Source organism: Eublepharis macularius, chromosome 15, assembly GCF_028583425.1.
Source record: "Eublepharis macularius isolate TG4126 chromosome 15, MPM_Emac_v1.0, whole genome shotgun sequence".
NCBI classification, from domain to species: domain Eukaryota; kingdom Metazoa; phylum Chordata; class Lepidosauria; order Squamata; family Eublepharidae; genus Eublepharis; species Eublepharis macularius.
In genome coordinates this window covers 53,262,334-53,280,788 of record NC_072804.1, presented here as the reverse complement: position 1 = coordinate 53,280,788, position 18,455 = coordinate 53,262,334, and the positions used below count along the sequence as shown (strand labels likewise).

Sequence of the window (18,455 nt, the reverse complement as noted above, 5' to 3'; positions counted from 1 at the left end):
GATTCTACACACCTTCAAGTGTGCGGGTGTAGGCACATCTCCAGCAATCAGGAACCTTAAAAAGTAATTGTTCCATAACAGAGGGAGATCAGATGCCAGTGCTGCTTCGCACCGTTTCTAATGCTGCGTTGCAATCTAAATTGTTCTCAAAGCAGCAGCCTTCAGGAAGAGGGCCGGGGTAGGGAACGCTCTTTTTCAGGAGATGTTTGATTGTGGCCAGTGGCAGAGAATGTGATGGCAAGGCATGGTGAGATTCTAGGCAGGGTGGTTCTGGGTGGATTTTTTGATTTAAGGGACATTCTCACGGAGCGTATCACTGGAGAGAGGCAGGACGAAAACCTGGTTTCATTAAATCAAGGTATCATAAGCCCCTTCCGCACAACGTTCTGCGGGGCTGAATGCATGTGTGGTGGGGCAAGGAGGGGGAGTGATATTGTGGCAGGCGAAGCTGTCCCTTTAACTCACCAGGAATGCCCCCAGGGCCACTTGCAGGTGCAACTGGGAACAAGCTAAAGGAGGCAGCCTCCACGGTGCTGGCAGTGGTTCAGAATCTGCTCAGCTTGGATGCAGCTACAGTGCCAGCAATGACAATGGGTAGACAGTTTTCATCGTCTCCATGGGCTGGATCCAAGCAAACCGGACCCTGTGCTGTTGCCGGCGTTGCCTGGGCTCTGCTTTCTCCAGAGATGTTTTTAACATCCCACTTCTACATCGTGATAGCAAGCTCTGTCCATAGCATGCACGTTCTTACTTGAAAGGATGCAAAGGTCTTATAAGATTACCTTGCTCGACTCTCTCCCTGTGATCCAAAACACATCTCTTCCAGGGTTTCTCTATTGTGTGGAGAAGGGACCACATTGCAGATGTATGTGTGTGTGGGACACTGGCCATGCTTGTAAGTGATAAATGGACAAACACTGGTGGGGGCAGGCCTAAGTTGCTGCTTCAATGCCACAGCCCCCCACCCGCGAATAATTTCTACAGGATGTTGCGTGTAAAAGTCCTGCAGTAGCACAGAGAAATGAAAACTGTCTGCCCTGGATGTTGGCCCTGGAGGTGGCAAGCAATTGCTCCCTGCCCCCTCACAGTAACAGTGCACCTTGAAGGGGCTCACTGGTCCACAGGTGACTTCAGCCCCATGGCTACAACAGTGGTAAATTCTGCCTGAGCTTTTGCTTCTTTGCCTTGCTGATCCGGTCTCACTTGATCATTCTATGGCTGCACAAACTCCCTCCACTAGGGTTGCCAGCTCCAAGTTGGGAAATTCCTGGAGATCTGGGGGGTGAAACCTGGAGAAAGTGGGGTTTGGGGAGAGAAAGGACCTTGGCATGGCATAATTCCATAGAGTCCACCCCCAAAAGTAGCCATTTTCTCCAGGTGAACATCTCTGTGGCCTGGAGACCAGTTGTCATTCCAGGAGATCTCCAGCCACTACCTGGAGGCTGGCAACCCTACCCTCCATACACCACATATGAAAATGAGTGAGAAAAGGTCTTGCTTGGCCTTCTCCCTAAGGCTAGATGGTGTAGGAATATTTCTACTCCCCACCATCCCAAAGAAAGCTAGCATTTGGTGAAATGCACCAGCCAAGCCCAGGGACAGAATTCTTTTTTCCTCAGCTTGGTCTCGGTCTTCCCGATTTATTCGGTCTCTAGTGATCTCCAGTCTAGTAAAGCTAAGTCTCTCTCCAGCATTTTGAACCCAAGTGTTTCTTCCCTTCTAAAAGTTCTCTCCTTCTGGTCTTGCCACCTGTTCCCAGGTACCCAGGCATCAGACATCTGTATAGTGTGTGAATGTGTGGAGGTTGTTGTACGTAGCTGTGACATACGGATGGACCAGAGGAGCCACACAGTGGGGTGACGGGTATTCAAGTTTTATTTTTTAGCATGAATTTCCACCTCACCGCCACTGTAGTCCCACAAACTCATCCACCAAGTCCAGCTAGGAGAGGGTTAGAAAATGCCATTTTCCCATTAGAGCCTGGCTGTCACACACTTCCTACAGCTGGCCTGGCACCTAACATGTTGGGAATCCAATGAGGAAAAATGTTATTTTATACATAAAAAAAGAAAAAAAAATTACTCCCTCTCACTCAACACATACCAATCATGTTCATTGAATGAGATCCAAAATGTTGAGGAATGGTAAAGAGTCCAGAAGCACCTCTAAGACTAACCAACTTGATTGTAGCATAAGCTTTCAAGAACCGCAGCTCTCTTCGTCAGATGCATCTGACGAAGAGAGCTGAGGTTCTTGAAAGCTTATGCTACAATCAAGTCGGTTAGTCTTAAAGATGCTACTGGACTTTTTACTACTTTGCAACTACAGACTAACACAGTTAACTCCTCTGGATCTATAACAAAATGTTGAGGGCAATTGAATGTTGGAAGGGGAGAAAAGGGAAAGGGGAAGGAAAAACTGACCTGTTTGTGCCCTTAACCCTTTATAGTATATTGAAGGTAGGAATTAAGGCTGAGGGAAGTGTGTCTCAAGGCACATATCCCCCCAACCCAATTTCTTGGGTGTGAGAAGCTTTGAAGGGCTTTGATCACAGGGGGACTGTTTAAGACCAGAGGAAAAGTTAAGGTTGCCAATTTCAGAGTGAGAAATTCCTAAAGATTTGGGTGTTGAGATTCGGGAGGATGGAGTTTGGGGAGGGAGTGGGGGTATAATGCCATAGAGTCCACCCTCTAAAGCTGCCATTTTCTCCAGGGGACCTGATCTCTGAAGTGTGGAGATCAGTTGTAATTCCAGGGGAACTCCAAGCACCACCTTGAGTTTGGTAACACAAGGAAAAGTGCTTCCTCCACGCAACTTTCCCCTGGGTGCACTCTAAGCTGATAAGGGAAGAAGCAATTCGTGGAATCCTAGAATGGAGAGTGAAATTAGGGTCAGGAGGGATATTCTATGAGGCACACGTCGGCACTGTACCATACAGTTCAGGGAGGGAAAGGTTTTTAAAAGACCTCTTTTCGACTGCAGCATATCCATTCAACTTGCTGCTCCTCCATCCCTGACCCTCAGCAGTCAGTGATGTAGCGCGAGCACATTGCAGTGCTGAAGTTCAGGCCCCGGAGTTCAGAAGTTGGTGCGAAGTGGGAAGGGGAATTTTCCCCCATCCCCAATTCCTCTGATGCCTCGTCTCTTCCTAGCCCTCTGCGTCCCAAGCCCCAAACACCACAGCCAGAAACTGAATGAGTCTCACTACACCTTTGATTTCCTCAGGAAGCAGTCGCAAGGGAGCACCCAACTGTGCTCAGGGCTGCCCTGTTCCAGGGTGAGGGGATTGAACCTTTCTAACCCCCTGCTGTTTTCAAGATAGAAATTATCCGCCTGCTGATTGGCTGATAGCTGCCATAGAGGAAGGAAAGGACAGCCCGTCTTTTTTCTCCGTTGGAGTTAACCACCACTATGGAGGGGCCTGGACCATTTGGATTCAGAAAACAGCGTAGGGGGATCTGGGGTTAACCCTTTCACCTGCTCCGAACACTGCAGCCCCGGAAAAATTAAAGATGTTGGGATACCCAGTCTGGGATCTTCTACGACTTGTCACGAATGCCACCATCTTGGCCATGCCAAAAAGCGATTCTGCCCTTAGCCACGTTCTGAACAGCTGCATAAGGGGGATTACAAATGACGGTTGACAAAGGGGTAATTTACCATGCTGCTTAGAGTGTTGTCATTAACGTGCTAAGGATTGAGGAAAATTTTACCGCTTCCCTGTTTCCTCACATTTCTGATCTTAAAAAAAAAAACAAAACTCTCTGCCCGCTAGGATGATACAGGCAAACAATTTATCCAAAGATGGCTCGAGACCCTTTTGATGTCAAGCCTGACATCTCATGATGCCCCAACATGCATAAAACCATACTAATCCAAATAATTAACAATTTGCCACCCTTTTAAAGTGTCCTCAGATCTGCCATTGGTGGACATCATGATGACCAGGTCAGCTCTGAACTGAGGGACAGTCGGTTTGTAAGTTAGCCCCTCTAACACTCACATACTCTCTCTCAACGCGCACACATACAGAGAGGTCAACTGACCTGTGATAAAGGGCTGTCCATCTGCCCTCAAAGGGCATGTTTGGCTAGAGCATCTGAGATCCGACCAAGCCTCCATCTTACTGGCCAGAAAGGTAAACAGACTTACCTGCGGTCTCACATGAGGCCTCCTCGGGCTACCTGAGCCGTGATTTCTCAGCGTCTCAGTTCCTTATCTACCCATCACAGCATCAGTGCAAACCGAGGTCTCTGCCTGTCCTTGATGAATTTAAAACTCCGAGAGGGAACTGATAATGCTTTTTCCTGCCACCGTCTTTTCTTGCTCTTCCCAGGGAGGCTGGCGGTTGGGGAACATTCCTTCTTCACCGCCTCCACCCCTAGGCTAGGTGCTTAGGGTTACAGTAACTTTAAAACCTCCCCCAACCTGTTTGCTTGGTCTGAGTTGTGAACAGGGGATGATGTGGGGGCGGATTTAATTTGCTGTTTGGGCCAGATAAGAAGCACAAGGTTTCTTAGTGCCGTGATGCCAAGAGGCAAAACACTCGCCCCTTGCCAAAATGTTGCAATTAATTTCAGCATTATCCTTTTTTCTCATAATTTTTTGTTTTCACTGGCCTTTCTAAAATTTGACAGACATGCTTTTCTCAAGAGAGAGCCGCAGGTGAGCAATGTGGGTGTGAGCCATGTGATGTGAGTGTACACAATCCACATACGCACTGAACTTCTGAGTCTCCTGGAATGGATTGGGCTTACTGGATGCATCTTTCTATGTGTATCAGTCCTCTGGATTGCCAGTTGTTATGCAAATGGAGGGACCCACAACAACAGCCAGCTCACGATTAGACTCTTTAATTTCAGATTCCTCAAGATTATGATGCTCAAATATATAAAATGCTACAATGCACTTTCCTAAAAAGGAAAAAAAATGAATGTAAAGGAAAATATGAGCATAAATTATATGTCTTCATGTTTGAGGGTTTTTTGGTTAATGTTTTTTTTACAAAAGAAAAATAACATTATTATTATTATTATTATTATTATTATTATTATTATTATTATTATTATTATTATTATATTTATATCCCGCCGTCCCCACAAGTGGGCTCAAGGCAGGTTACAACAGAAGATAAAATATACAAGATAGAATCACAATAAATTAACACAGCTTTCTAATAAAACACCTGCGTACCGTATAAAAACCATATAACATCTGACGGAGGTGGAGGTGCGGCTTAACCATGCGTGGTCGTTCATATATGGGGGGGTAGATGGTCAATACCCCCTACAGACATAGAGGAGACCCGGAGAGAGGCTCATTTGGTGGAAACCCTGATGGCCTCAACCATATGCCTGGTGGAACGTCTCTGTCTTACAGGCCCACCTGAAGGAGACAAGATCTTGGCGGGCCTGGGTGTCCTCAGACAGAGAGTTCCACCAGGTGGGGGCCAGGACCGAAAAGGCCCTGGCCCTGGTCGAGGCCAATCGAGCCTCCCTGGGGCCACGGACCACCAGTAGATGTTTACCGGCTGATCTCAGCACCCTCCAGGGAGTATATGGGAAGAGACAGTCCCTCAGGTATGAATTCATTTTGGGGAGGGGCTTGCTCAGAAAATTCTTGTTTACATAGTGCCATTAATGTGCCTGATGCTCTACCAAGTACAAGAAGACAGATTCCATGTCTTGAGGTAAAGGTAGTCCCCCTGTGCAAGCATCGAGTCATTACTGACCCATGGTGGGACGTCGCATCACGTTTTCTTGGCAGACTTTTGTTGCTCCCTGGCGAATTTGGAGGTTTGATTGATGAAAGAAGTCCTTCCTTAACCCTAAAGGCTGTTGTGTTCTGGCTTGACTATACAAGCAGGCCCAAGATTTTCTTAGGGGAGCTGTGTTTAGAGGAAGCCCACTGAAACCACATAAGGGGCCAGTAATTCCAAGTGGGTAGCCATGGTAAGCTATAGCAGTAAAATAAAACAGGAGTCCAGTGGCATCTTTATTCTGGTACAAGTTTCCATGAATCAGAACTCACTTCATCCAGAGTTGCCAACCTCAAGTTGGGCCCTAGAGATCTGGTATTACAACTAATTTCTAGGCCGTAGAGATCACTTCCTCTGGAGGTAATGGCTGCTTTGGAAGATGGACTCTAGGGCATTATACTCTGCTGGAAGCCCACCCCTCCCTAGGTGCTGCCCATCAAATCTCCAGGAATTTCCTGACCCAGAGTTAGCAACACTTCATCAAATGCATGAAGTGTACAGTTTAGACATATTTATACAACACGCTCCAAACAACAGAATGGATGTGGGTGATTCTCACTTAGCACGAGCGTGTCGATACTGGCCCGCCTGGCCCCATGCATGCCAAGCATGAATGCCCTTATAGATTTGGTTGTGGGAAGGCAGCAGAGAAACTCCAGAGTGGTAAGAAGGGTCAGATTTCACAGCAAGATTCGCACTATGTATAAATTAGATATATTCAATATTGAATTTTAAATCAAACCAAACACTTCCAGCGACTCTTAACAGCCTTTATTGTGGTTACTTTTAACACCTTCTAATAACCAGACAAAAACTAAAAGAATACTTGCACGTAGTCTGAAACCTTTGGGTCTCCATGGTGCACACTAGCTTGTCATGGGGCGCACCATGTAAGGACAATGAGGTAGAGGTGTGTGCTTCCGAATCTTTAAGTTACCAGAGAATCGATGGGAAGGAGATCCCTAGAAAGTTACGGACGGGTCATGAGTTTGGAACATGATTCACTAAGAGCCACCCCTCTACCTTCCCATAAATCGGTCACTGATTACTCTCTTGATGCCATGTAAAAGCGTGCCCCTTGGATCAGGGAAAAGTGAGTCTGGGCTGAAGGCCACTCAGGCACAGGGTCTGGGCAGTTCGGAAGCAGCAGACAAGTTCTCTGGCTTTGCCAAGTGACACGAGACAAGAGAGTGCATTTGTGACAGGACCAGGGGAGTTTGGGTTGATCCCGTAGTTACGCATCTCTTCCCAGAATCTGGTGTTCCTCCATCCCATTGGACAGCTGCCGTGAAAATGCCCAAGTACCCCCACACACTAGAGCCAGCCTTCTCCAGCGTATAAGCTCCTCTGAGATTATGCACAGACTGCCACCTCGCTCATGTTTCATTCCAGCCTTTTGAGGAAGGGTTCTCTCTCCGCTGGAGTCTTGCTAAATTCCAAATCTCAGCATTGTCCTGAATTGTCATAGACTCCACTTCCTTTCACGAGCTTGAAACAGCCAAGATTAAGCAGGTGCTAAGGTATTTGGAATATAATGTAGCAGTAGCTGATAATGTAGTGGGATTTCCTCATTAAATACTTTGCTCTATATTACCATTATAACAAGAGCACCGTGGCGCAGAGTGGTAAGCTGCAGCACTGCCGTCCAAACTCTGCTCACGACCTGAGTTCGATCGCGGTGGAAGCCGAGTTCAGGTAGCCGGCTCAAGGTTGACTCAGCCTTCCTTCCTTCCGAGGACGGTAAAATGAGTACCCAGTTTCCTGGGGGTAAAGTGTAGAGGACTGGGGAAGGCAATGGCAAACCACCCTGTAACAAAAGTCTGCCAAGAAAACCTCGTGATGCAACGTCCCCCGTGGGTCAGTAATGACTCAGAGCTTGCACAGGGGACTACCTTTAGCTTTACCATTACAACAGGGGTCACCACTGGAGTAGAACTGAGATTCCAACTTAAAAATCCCTACCACAAGGAGGGCAGGGAGGTCTTCGGAGCTTTCCTGTGCTTTGCAGTGTAAGAAATTCTTTTTCTCACTTTATCTGTTCCTGCAGGGCACGTTAAGATAGAACTATGGCTAGGGAGGGGGGAGACTTCTGGTTTTGACGTTGATGTGGCTGATAAGGAACAGCAAGGAATGTGTTGTCCCTATGGCCGACCTGTCATTGTAAACACAGGTTGTCCCAGAGGAAATACTCCTTCCTTCCCACATTCTATGCATAATCAGTTGTGTACTAAAGCATGCAAACTGGTACACAGGAAGCTGCCTCAAGTACTCGACATTCTCACAACATCTCAAGTATATTAGAATTGCTACTTTATCCTGCAACACATACATAGTCTAATAAAAGAGAAAAGTGTACCTTTCCTCCCATAATGGCAAGTTTTGTATCCAGTAGCAATTTAAAGACCAACAAGATTTCCACAGTATATTTTCAAAAGCCAAAGATTCCATTGTCAGATAGCTTTGAATCTCAAAATTGTATACCCTGGAAATGTTTTAGCTCTTTAAGGTGCTACTGGACCCAAACCTTGTTCTTATACTGCAGATCAACATGGCTACCCACCTGAAACTATCTCTGCAGAATCGTTGTTCAGATGCAAATTTGTGCATACTTAAAGGCCCATAAAGGAGGGAATTAGTCTATGACGGTACAAGCTACCTGCAACTTTATAAGTTCATGTATTAAAAGCAATTTAATGCAAAGACTTTTGAGCAACTAAAAAGGCTCCCCCAAGAAACCCAGCAACCTAGTTTTCCAGAATGTTAATTGTTTTAGGCATAACTGCAGTAGGTAAGCGTTACATCTAATAATAGGCATTCTTCCTTCTCTCACACATTGGAGGGAATGCCTCCTCTGAGAAAGCATTGTGTTGCTGCAACACAAACATGCATCATCTAATAACAAAGAAAGTATGCCTCTTTCCTTCAGAACTGCCATTTTATTCTTATGCAAATGTTATTCAGGTTTAATTGATCAATTAAAATAAATGCTGCAGGCACGTGGATAGTCTTCCTGTACGAAATCAAAGATCCACCAAGTATCCTAGTTAGAGGTGAAACACCTCTAAACACAAAGGGTTAATTCTATTCTGTTTATTTACAAGCAGGAGACCTGCAAGGACTGGTGTGTGTGTGTGTGTGTAAATCCCACAGCCCTGGATCTCTTATTTTGGTTTCTTCCCTCTACCCCCTCGGGCTTGTCCATCCTTTCCTGCCCTCCCCATCCTGCCTAATAACTTGGCCTCCCCTTGCCTGTCCATCCATCCATCACTTCCTCTAGCTAACCCCCACTTTTGGTTTCTACTCTTTTTGTGGATTTTGCTGGATTTTTTTCAGTTGGGGGGCACAGTTTAACACACACCCACACACACCCCGTGACATAGTTATTTAACTTTGGGGGTTTGCAGAAAGACATATCCCAGCCCCGGGTGGACTTCCCTCTGCAGATTTTTAAAATCCATTTGGTGGAGTCGCTCATCTGCTTTAGATATATATGATTAGATTTTTATCTCACTGTTCTTCCGAGAAGTTTTGAGCGTCACGCCTGATCATGCAAAACACACTTGTTTTATTTTCACAATAACACTGTAAGGCAGTTGCCTGGCTCAAGGTCACACAGTGAGTTTCATAACGTATTGCGGATCTGAACCAGGGGTCTTCCCAGTTGTTCACCAGTGCTGTTGATCACCACGGGACACTGATTCTCAGTTAGTTGGCCATAATTGGCATAGCTCCCTTATCTGGACAAATTCTTGCATATTATGGCCATTCGCCCCTGGCGGATTCCTTCGTACATCTGTTTGAGTGGGGCTGCAGCGTTAGTCTGTGGCAGCAAAAGCAAGAGTCCTGTGGTGCGTTAGACTAACAAATTTGTTGTAGCTCTGGCTTTTTGTGGCCTCAACACCATTCCAGAAAACACAGAGTGATTCCGCATACGTTGGATAATGCACTTCCAATCCTCTTTATAGATCATTTGGAACGGATTTTTTTGTGTGTGGAACAAAAAATCCACCTGGAACGATTGATAATGTGCATTGAAAGTGCATTATCCAACGTGTGCAGAATCAGCCACAGTTGTGTCCAGTATAGCTGACAAAACAGGACTTTTCTGTTACTTTGGGTAGGCAAAGGTAGTCCCCTGTGCAAGCACTGAGTCATTACTGACCCATCGGGGGACATCGCATCACGACATTTTCTTGGCAGACTTTTTGTTAAGGGGTGGTTTGCCATTGCCTTCCCCAGTCATCTACACTTTACCCCCAGGAAACTGGGTACTCATTTTACTGACCTTGGGAGGATGGAAGGCTGAGTCAACCTTGAGCTGGCTTCCTGAACCCAGCTTCCGCCAGGATCAAACTCAGGTTGTGAGCTTTTGGTACATCTATGCAAACTTTTCATAAAAGCATCGTTTATAATACCCCGTATGTAAGTGTGTGCCACCAAGTTGCAACTGACTTATGGTGATCCCATCAAGGGTTTTTTTTAAGGCAAGTGAGGAGCAGAGATGCTCTGCCATTGCATCTTCCTCTACAGAGCGCGCCCAGTCTCATTTGGTGGTCTCCCATCCAAGCACAAACCTTACTTAGAGCGGAACTACAAGTGACAAAAGGCACAGATTGGACACTTGTCAGCTTCCCTCAAGTTTTGATGGGAAATGTAGGCAGCTTGGCGGAGTGTTGGACAAGTGACAGTTGAAAAGTCCATTGGACAGCAGTCGGAGAGCCAAGCTGCAAAACCAGGATGCCTACATTTCCCATCAAAACTTGAGGGAAGCTGACAAGTGTCCAACCTGTGCCTTTTGTCACTTGTAGTTCTGCTCTCAGTTTCCAAAATCTGATGAGATCAGGCAATACCATGCCACCTTTCCCACCTGTAATACCTTGTAGCCATGTGCAATATCCTGTAGCTGAGAGCAATGCACGAATTCATTATGTCACGAAATACTATGTAATACTTCCTAGACTTTCAGTTTCTGTAATATGTGATTCCCAATGTTCTAAGGGGGTTATGATGACTTGGAATATAGGAAGAACTTTCCAAGTAAAGGTCCTCAACTAAGGCAGTATACCAATTGCTCATTAAGGGACTTGTTAGAGGCTCAATAGGGAGTCAGTGGCAGAGATGGGAATTAAAAATTAATTACCCTTCAGATTCCATGCCTGGTACTGGATACCACCAGGTTGCCCATGCAGTGTACTCTAAAGTCCCAAGATTACCAATTGTTAAATTGAGTCCTCGGTATTTATCTCTTGTTCAGTCGGGTTTTCAGATAATATTCCTTGAACGTTTGATATTTGGGACAATCCCCCCTCCCCCGGATTGAAGCTGCGGGAGCACATTTCAAACTGTGCTAAGAAGGTAAATGTATATCATGCTATCTCAATCAAATCAAGCTTGAATTGTCCCTAGAAGCTAAAACAACAAAACGGAGGCTATCGTACTTTGGTCACATCATGAGAAGACAAGATTCTCTGGAAAAGTCAATAATGCTAGGAAAAGTGGAAGGAGGAAAAGAGGAAGACCGAAAACGAGATGGCTGGACTCAATAAAAGAAGCTACGTCCTACGGTTTGCAGGATCTGAGCAAGACTGTTAATGATGGGACATTTTGGAGGTCTTTCATTCATAGGGTCGCCGTAGGTTGGAGGCGACTTGACAGCGCATAACACACACACATCAAGCTAGGACTAACATTCTTGGTGAGCTCCCAAAACAACAGAAAGCTGTGAATTGCCCACCTAATATTTCCTCCACTGTGCTCAGTCAGCACTCGGAGATGGGGCATATGCTTTGGGGGCAACAGTGATGGTCTTAAGACACACAGCCCCAGTCCAACGGCGTTAGGGAATCCTGTTACATCTGTCCATCTCCCGCACGGACCAGAAGGGATCAGCAGAGAAAGAGATCAGTACTCTACATAGCTTTCCTGCAAGTGGCCCCTTTGAGGTGGCTTAATTTTTCACGGCACGCTGCAACCCGTTTCACGGCACACAGTTTGAGATCTCTCCTGATAAAGGCTAAAAAGAGGGCCAGCTGCCTGCATTCCTACCTTGGTCTCTGCCTCCGTTAGATCTTCCTCCACTTCAGGATTCATTTGGCCCCCCTTCTGTTGTTTTCTTTTTTGGGCGCTCTCGTTCTCTGTCTTCTGTCCTCATGTATAGTCTTCTCTGGCCCTGGGAACCCTCCTTGTTGCCTGTCAGACGCACACGTGCAGGCTCTTTCTTTTAATCCCTTGTGCACTCTCCTTATTTACCTTGGAGGAATAAGAGTTTGGAGGGGGGGTGGAACGCTATGACTAACATCTAGAGTTGCATTAAAAGTGCAACCTGCTACCAACAAAACAATTATTAGTTGTTGTCAAGTAGAAATTCAAGCTATGCAAGGGGCAGAGTTTAGGTACTTTGAGACAGAGAAAATCCTCCTCCGTTCTTGGCATGTGAGTCAGGGAGAAGAAATTTCTTTCACTGATTCAGAGGCTCGAGCTAACTAAACTCACGTTCTTTTTTTCTTCCAGTCTCAATGAGAACAACACTCCTACCCCTCTAATGCTGGGCACAGGTGCAAGAAGTCTTAAAATAACCGAGAGCATTTCCTTGGAAATTAGGAGCAGGGGTGGACTGGGACATTTAGGGTGGCTTAGTAGTAGAACATCCACTTGGCTTGCCAAACGTTCCTGGTTTGATCCTTGGCAGGATTTCCAGCCAAAATGATCAGGAAGTGGATAAAGGGAAAGACCTTGACTGAAGACCCTGGAGAACTTCTGCCTGGCAGAGTTGACGGGAGCTTGCTTAGACCGATGGCCTGACTTGAACGGGGCAGCTTCACACGTACACAATAATCGCCCAGGAACAAGCTGAGCATCCCATTCAGGAGACAGCCTTGTTCCCCTGGGGCTCAGCTGACTTTGACCCCGGTCACCGGTGAAATTAAAGAGCCAATCCTGCCTCCCCCCAATCTGGGTTAAGTGATCCCGAGGACGCGCTGTTCCTGAGCGCAACAAGCTCTTCGCTAAGGCAGACCACAATTCACCTAGCTCCGGCCCAGAATGCTTTGTGAACATCCTGGCAACCAGCGGACACTGGTTAAATAGTCCACTCAAGCCCTTTTTAGGAGTATGGCAAGCCAAAAATGCCTTAAGTAAATAAATTAATAATGACAACAACTGTGTGTTTATATACCACCCTTCAGGACAGATTTGTCAAAGCAATAAGCAAAGTGTCATTATTATCCCCACAATACAGCTGGGGCTGAGAGGAGTGGCTGACGCAAGGCCACCCGCTGAGCTCATGGCAGGAGTGGGAGTCGAACCAGCAGAGTATTGGTTTACAGCCTGAACCCTTAACCTCTGTGCTATAGTATAGAGCCCTTCTGGACAGATCAGTGCCCCACTCAAGAGTGCTGAACAAAGTTGGCATTATTATCCTCACAATGCAGCTGGGGAGCTGAGCTGAGAGGAGTGGCTTGCCCAAGGCCACCTGCTGAGCTCATGGCAGAAGTGGGATTCGAACCAGCAGAGTGCTGATTCACAACCCAACCACTTAACCACTTTGCTGGCACCACAAAGCCCGCTTAGTTGGCTCCTGGGTTGTTCGTTTCTGATGTCCTGATCTGCCCCTGATAAATTAGTAAGAGTGTGAGTATTAATAGATGCTATCTATCTATCTATCTATCTATCTATCTATCGTCCACCTTTCTCGCTGAGACTCAAGGCGGATTACATAGTGTGAGATTAGTACAATCAATATCAAGGACATTTCCGTAGACAATGCCATAGGATAAATAAATACAAGTTTACAAAGACATAGCATTAGCAAAGATCCAATACAGAGTTGAAGAATTGCTGAAACAGAACATAATCAATTCTAGGACTGACATTAGACAACATGAAGCATAGGTGGTATATAGGAACACAAATTTAAAGCAACAGATCATATGCAAGGCAACATAGTGGTGAAGTCTATGGTCCCTAACTCATTGATGAAGCATCTGAGACCGCCCCCCTCTCTACAATACTGCCCTCCTATCTGAGTAAAAAGCCTTTTCGAATAATTCGATTTTGAATCGTTTGTGGAAAGCCAGGAGAGTGGGGGCTCTCCTGACCTCCTCAGGCAGGTCATTCCACAGAATAGGGGCCACCACAGAGAAAGCCCGTGTACGGGCTGCTGTCGATTTCGCCCATGTGCAGGTTGGCACCTGCAGGAGAGAGACCCTGTTCAGATGAGCGAAGTGGGTCCCAGAGTTCTAATAAGGAAACAAGTAGATGGCACATGCCTAAAGTCGGCCTCCCCATTTGAGATGCCTCCTCTTTCCCCACTCTCATTTAGTAACAAGGCTGCTTCTGGACCTCGCCTAACAGCTTACGTTCGCTGTCTTTTGAGAACTGTCCAACGAAGGCAACCAGGAAAGCCACAGATTTTGACTCACAGGGTAACCAGGAAAATGCCCCAAAGTAGGAGGCGGATGTGGTGGCAGCTGGAGGTAGGGATGGTAGGAAGTCCTGGCTTTGTTTTTTGTTTTTTTAAAAACTAAACATCCATTTAAATTAAACTTCTATTAAGAAAGTAACCCAGAGGGGTATTGGGGTTAGCTGGCTCCATCATTAATTTCATGGGAACTTACTCCCAAACAAGTATGAGAAGGGTAGCAACTAAAGGATATTGCGTGGGGAGGGGGGGGCTAGGTTTCTATACATGCTGTGAGATGGTCCATACTGTTAAAGAAATGGCATGAATTATTTGCATGCAGGGCAGGAAACAACTATAGCCTATGGACCACTTGGTTGCCTGTGGATTGGGGCATGTGTGTTAGGATGCCTACCATCTTGCAAGCTGGTGCCCCCCTGCCCCACCCGTCGTCACTGAATGCCACAAATGACTTAACGTAAGGCAGTTGTGGGCAGGCAGGTGACAGACGTTTTTTTGGTGAGTCACCAGGTTGGCCTGCAGTAGAACAGCAGGATTTGAGTCCAGTGGCACCTTAGAGACCAACAAGATTTTCAGAGTGTAAGCTATTGAGAGTCAGAGCCAAACTACAAGTGACGTCTTACATAGGTCGGACACTAGTCGGCTTCCCTCAAGTTTTGATGGGAAATGTAGGCATCCTGGTCTTGCAGCTGTAATGGAGAGCCAAGCTGTAAAACCAGGACGCCTACATTTCCCATCAAAACTTGAGGGAAGCTGACAAGTGTCCAACCTGTGTAAGGCGTCACTTGTAGTTTGGCTCTCAGAGGTGTCTGAAGAAGAGAGCTATGACTCTTGAAAGCTTACCTTCTGAAAACCTTATGGGTCTCAAAGGTGCCACTGAACTCAAATCCTGCTGAACTTTTGGGGGGGGGCACTTGTCTACAATGCTTTCTTGTAACCCAGGTGGGGGTACTTGAATGATGCAAGAGCATACAAAATGGTTTCGGGGTAAAATTGCACATTGCATGGAAATCAAGGGAACCGCCCCTTAATTTTGACCACTGGAGGAAAACAGGAAGGGGGCTGAGTGGATGAGGAGGGGTATCCCTTTCCCTCCAGCCTTTTTTCTGTGCCAGTTGCTTGTAAAGGAAACCTATATAGGTTTGCATCTGACAAAGAGAGCTGTGGTTCTTGAAAGCTTATGCTACACTAAAGTTGGTTAGTCTTAAAGGTGCTACTGGACTCTTTTCTATATAGGTTGTATCTTTAACTTCTCCCTTTCCTTCCCACTCTCCACTCTTCACTACAGTGTCCAACAGTGGCTTCTCATAAAGAATCTCTCTACACGAGACATCTGACACGTGAACACCACGTATCGGGAGAAGCAATGGTAGCTGGGAAGGGTAGTTTAAAAAGACAGATGCAGCGGCAGGGCGAAGGCTTTGCTATACACGGGAGCTGTGTGAAGGGGCTGAGAAATGCCGGAAGGGAAACTTCCGCCCATTATAACCTCTCCAGGTCCAAGCCCAGCTCTGGAAGGCAGCTCCAGCCCGTTTCCATTCCTCCCTGCCCTCTGGTTGTGTGATCCCACACAGTTTTAGACTGGAGAGGTGAAATTGACAGAGCCTTCCAGGAAGGCGATGAAATTAACAAACCCTCTGAGAAGCGATCTCTGCCGGCTGTCTTTTTAAATTACGCTTCCTGGATAACATTGCGTCTCCCTACACTTGAAGAACATGTGCCCAGGTATCTCCTGTAGAAAAAAATGTTGAGGCTGTCCCTCAAGCTGCGTCTGATCACTGCTTTATTTAGGCCAGGACTTTATAATGTAGTGATGGCAATGCAGACGTGGGGTGAGGTCTAGCCCTATCTCCATTTTTAAAAATCGTTGAAGGTACTTGGAGTGTTGAAGGGCAGGATATAAATTCTCTTTAAAGCAGAAACTGAGGAACTTCCAACCGTGGCAGATCTTCATGATGTTCAGTTGCGAGTCTATGATTTTCTTTGTTTATGCCTGCAGTTTGATGGCCTCTCCTTGCCTCATTGTGTTAACAGTTGGCACTGCAGCAAACACACTTAAAATGCTTAGCTGCTCAGGCTGCGGAAGGGAGCTACTGAAACGCCCTGCTGCCTGGAGGGTGCGTAATGGATTTGGGTGAGAGAGTTCAGATGGGTGCTATCAGATGCTACGAATCTTGTGACCTGGCCAACGGTGCTGGAGGCCTTTTGCATCTTCCTGCTTCCTTTTCCTCTGTTTCTAGGAAATGCTTGGCTTCTTCCTTCTCCTCAAATTAGAATCGACTCTTCCTGCGAAAGCGTACTGTTTCCAAACTCGATAACTGTTTTTAAAAATCCTGTTTCTTCACTGTTGTAATCCTGTTCTCCTTAGTCTGTCTCTTTCCAAAGAAGCTTCACCTTCTCCCTCACCCCGATTTTTGGCTCTGTACTTTGCTTTGCTCTCATTTGCTCTTGATCACTTGCTCTTTACTGGTTTTCATTTCCTTAGCCAATTCAGCAGAAACTCCAGGTTTTCATTTCAGGTCTCTCCATGCTTCCCCCCAAATTTCCTATTTCTCTTTAGTGCCTCATTTTTGCCCTGCTGATATTTTTGGCTTTAGGAAGCATTGAATTTCTTATATGTTGCCTCTGTCTTTTATCTCATGCCGATCCTTTTATTTGGCCCTCACTCTCCCTCCCCACATTTAATCTCTCCCTCTTTGCAGGTTTAAACAGTCTTTGTGTGTGTGTGTGTGGGGGGGGGACATACCTCTTTGTTCATGTTTGTGTGATTTCTCCCTCTCCTCCTGTCCTTTCCTTTCTCTCTTCTGATGTTGCCCTTCTAGACTATAAACTTGCAGGCAGAAGTGGTCAGATTGAACACTGCTTTGTGAGTTAATAGCTTTATAAATAACTAGGGATCCCCCATTTTCACCCTCCAACCCCTGCCTCTACTTACCTGGCCGGCAGGGCAGGAAGGCACAAAAATGGGCCTCGGAGGTGTGCTCCCAGGGCAGTGCGACGACATCACTAATGTCACCATGCTGCCCTGAGAGCACTCCTGCGCTTCGCTGTGGGACAATTTGGCCCCCAAATGGGCCAAATTGTCCCGTTTGAGGCCCAAATCGGCCTGCTGTGAAGCGGGTGCACCCTCTGTGGCTGTGCCATGATGTCACTGGAAGAGTAAGGAATAAAGAATGCAAGGAGGTAAGAACCAGGTCTCCCCCACTCCTGCTGGGAGGGTAATGGGACCTGGAAACCCTATAATAACATTATTATAATTATGATTGGTGGAGGGATGCCATAAAGTCATAGGTGACTTATGGAGACTCCTGGTGGGGTTTTCATGGCAAGAGGCTAACAGAGGTGGTTTGCCATAGCTTGCCTTTGCAACCCTGGTCTTCCTTGGAGGTCTCCCATCCAATTACTAGCCAAGGCTGACCCTGCTTAGCTTCCAAGATCTGATGAGATCAGGCTTGCTTAGGCTTTCCTGTAATTACGATGACAAATTGTCTAAATGTTAACTTTTGGAAGTAATTGTATAAAAGGCTTTATTTTTATATTGCATCCCCTCCCGTCTCCATCTAGTAATGACTGAAGATGAACCGCTCCCTCTCCCAAAGTAGCCCTACCAAGGGCGGGTAAGCTGGCCACTTCAGGAATCTGATTTTGTCAGTTAAGATACTCTTCTCAAGCTCTGCCCCAACCTGCAAGAGGTAAGGCAGGTGGCAAGCAGAGACAGGTCCTTTTGGGGGGTGGCACCTTGTCAGTGGAATAGACATGGACACGAACCAAAAAAATTTAACGAACCAGCGGTTCGTGGTTCAGTGCTGATGACGATCCCGAAGTCGCAAACCGCAACAAACATTTCCTGTTGCCGAACCAGTTCACAGTTTGTGGTTCGTGGGGCTCAGAACGGCCCCCGTTGCACTTAGAGAGCCCATATTCACAGGGAGTGTGTAGCAGGCTCTCCTCCAGCCAGCAGCCAAGTTTGGTCAAGATTGCAATAGGGATCTTGGAGTTATACCCTCTCCAATCCGAGGCCCCCAGGAAACTCCCACAAAAATCCAAGATCAATTATACTCTCTGTCTCTCCCCAAAGGCTAGCAAGGAGGAAGCAACAGCTCTCACACTCCACTGCTCGCTGAAAGTGAAACCAGAACTGTGAGCGCAGTGCTTTTTATAAGCCGAGGAGGACTCATTGAGAACTGCAGGGGGTCTGTGTTTGCCCGTCAGAGCTGCCTATCAGGGTTTGCAGGGATGAGATTGGAGTGCCCATGGCTACAGAACACCCCTTCCCCC

At 46.6% G+C, this 18,455-nt stretch overlaps 1 protein-coding gene across 1 annotated transcript in view; it reads right to left on the bottom strand.

Annotated features, from left to right (window-relative positions):
• NKPD1 (NTPase KAP family P-loop domain containing 1) overlaps nucleotides 1-17,196 on the bottom strand; it is a 37,138-nt gene extending 19,942 nt beyond the window's left edge. The window contains exon 1 of the mRNA XM_054998949.1: nucleotides 17,113-17,196. Coding sequence (XP_054854924.1) covers nucleotides 17,113-17,196 — 84 coding nt within the window. The remainder of the gene's footprint in view (nucleotides 1-17,112) is intronic.
• Between the last annotated feature and the right edge of the window lie 1,259 nt (nucleotides 17,197-18,455).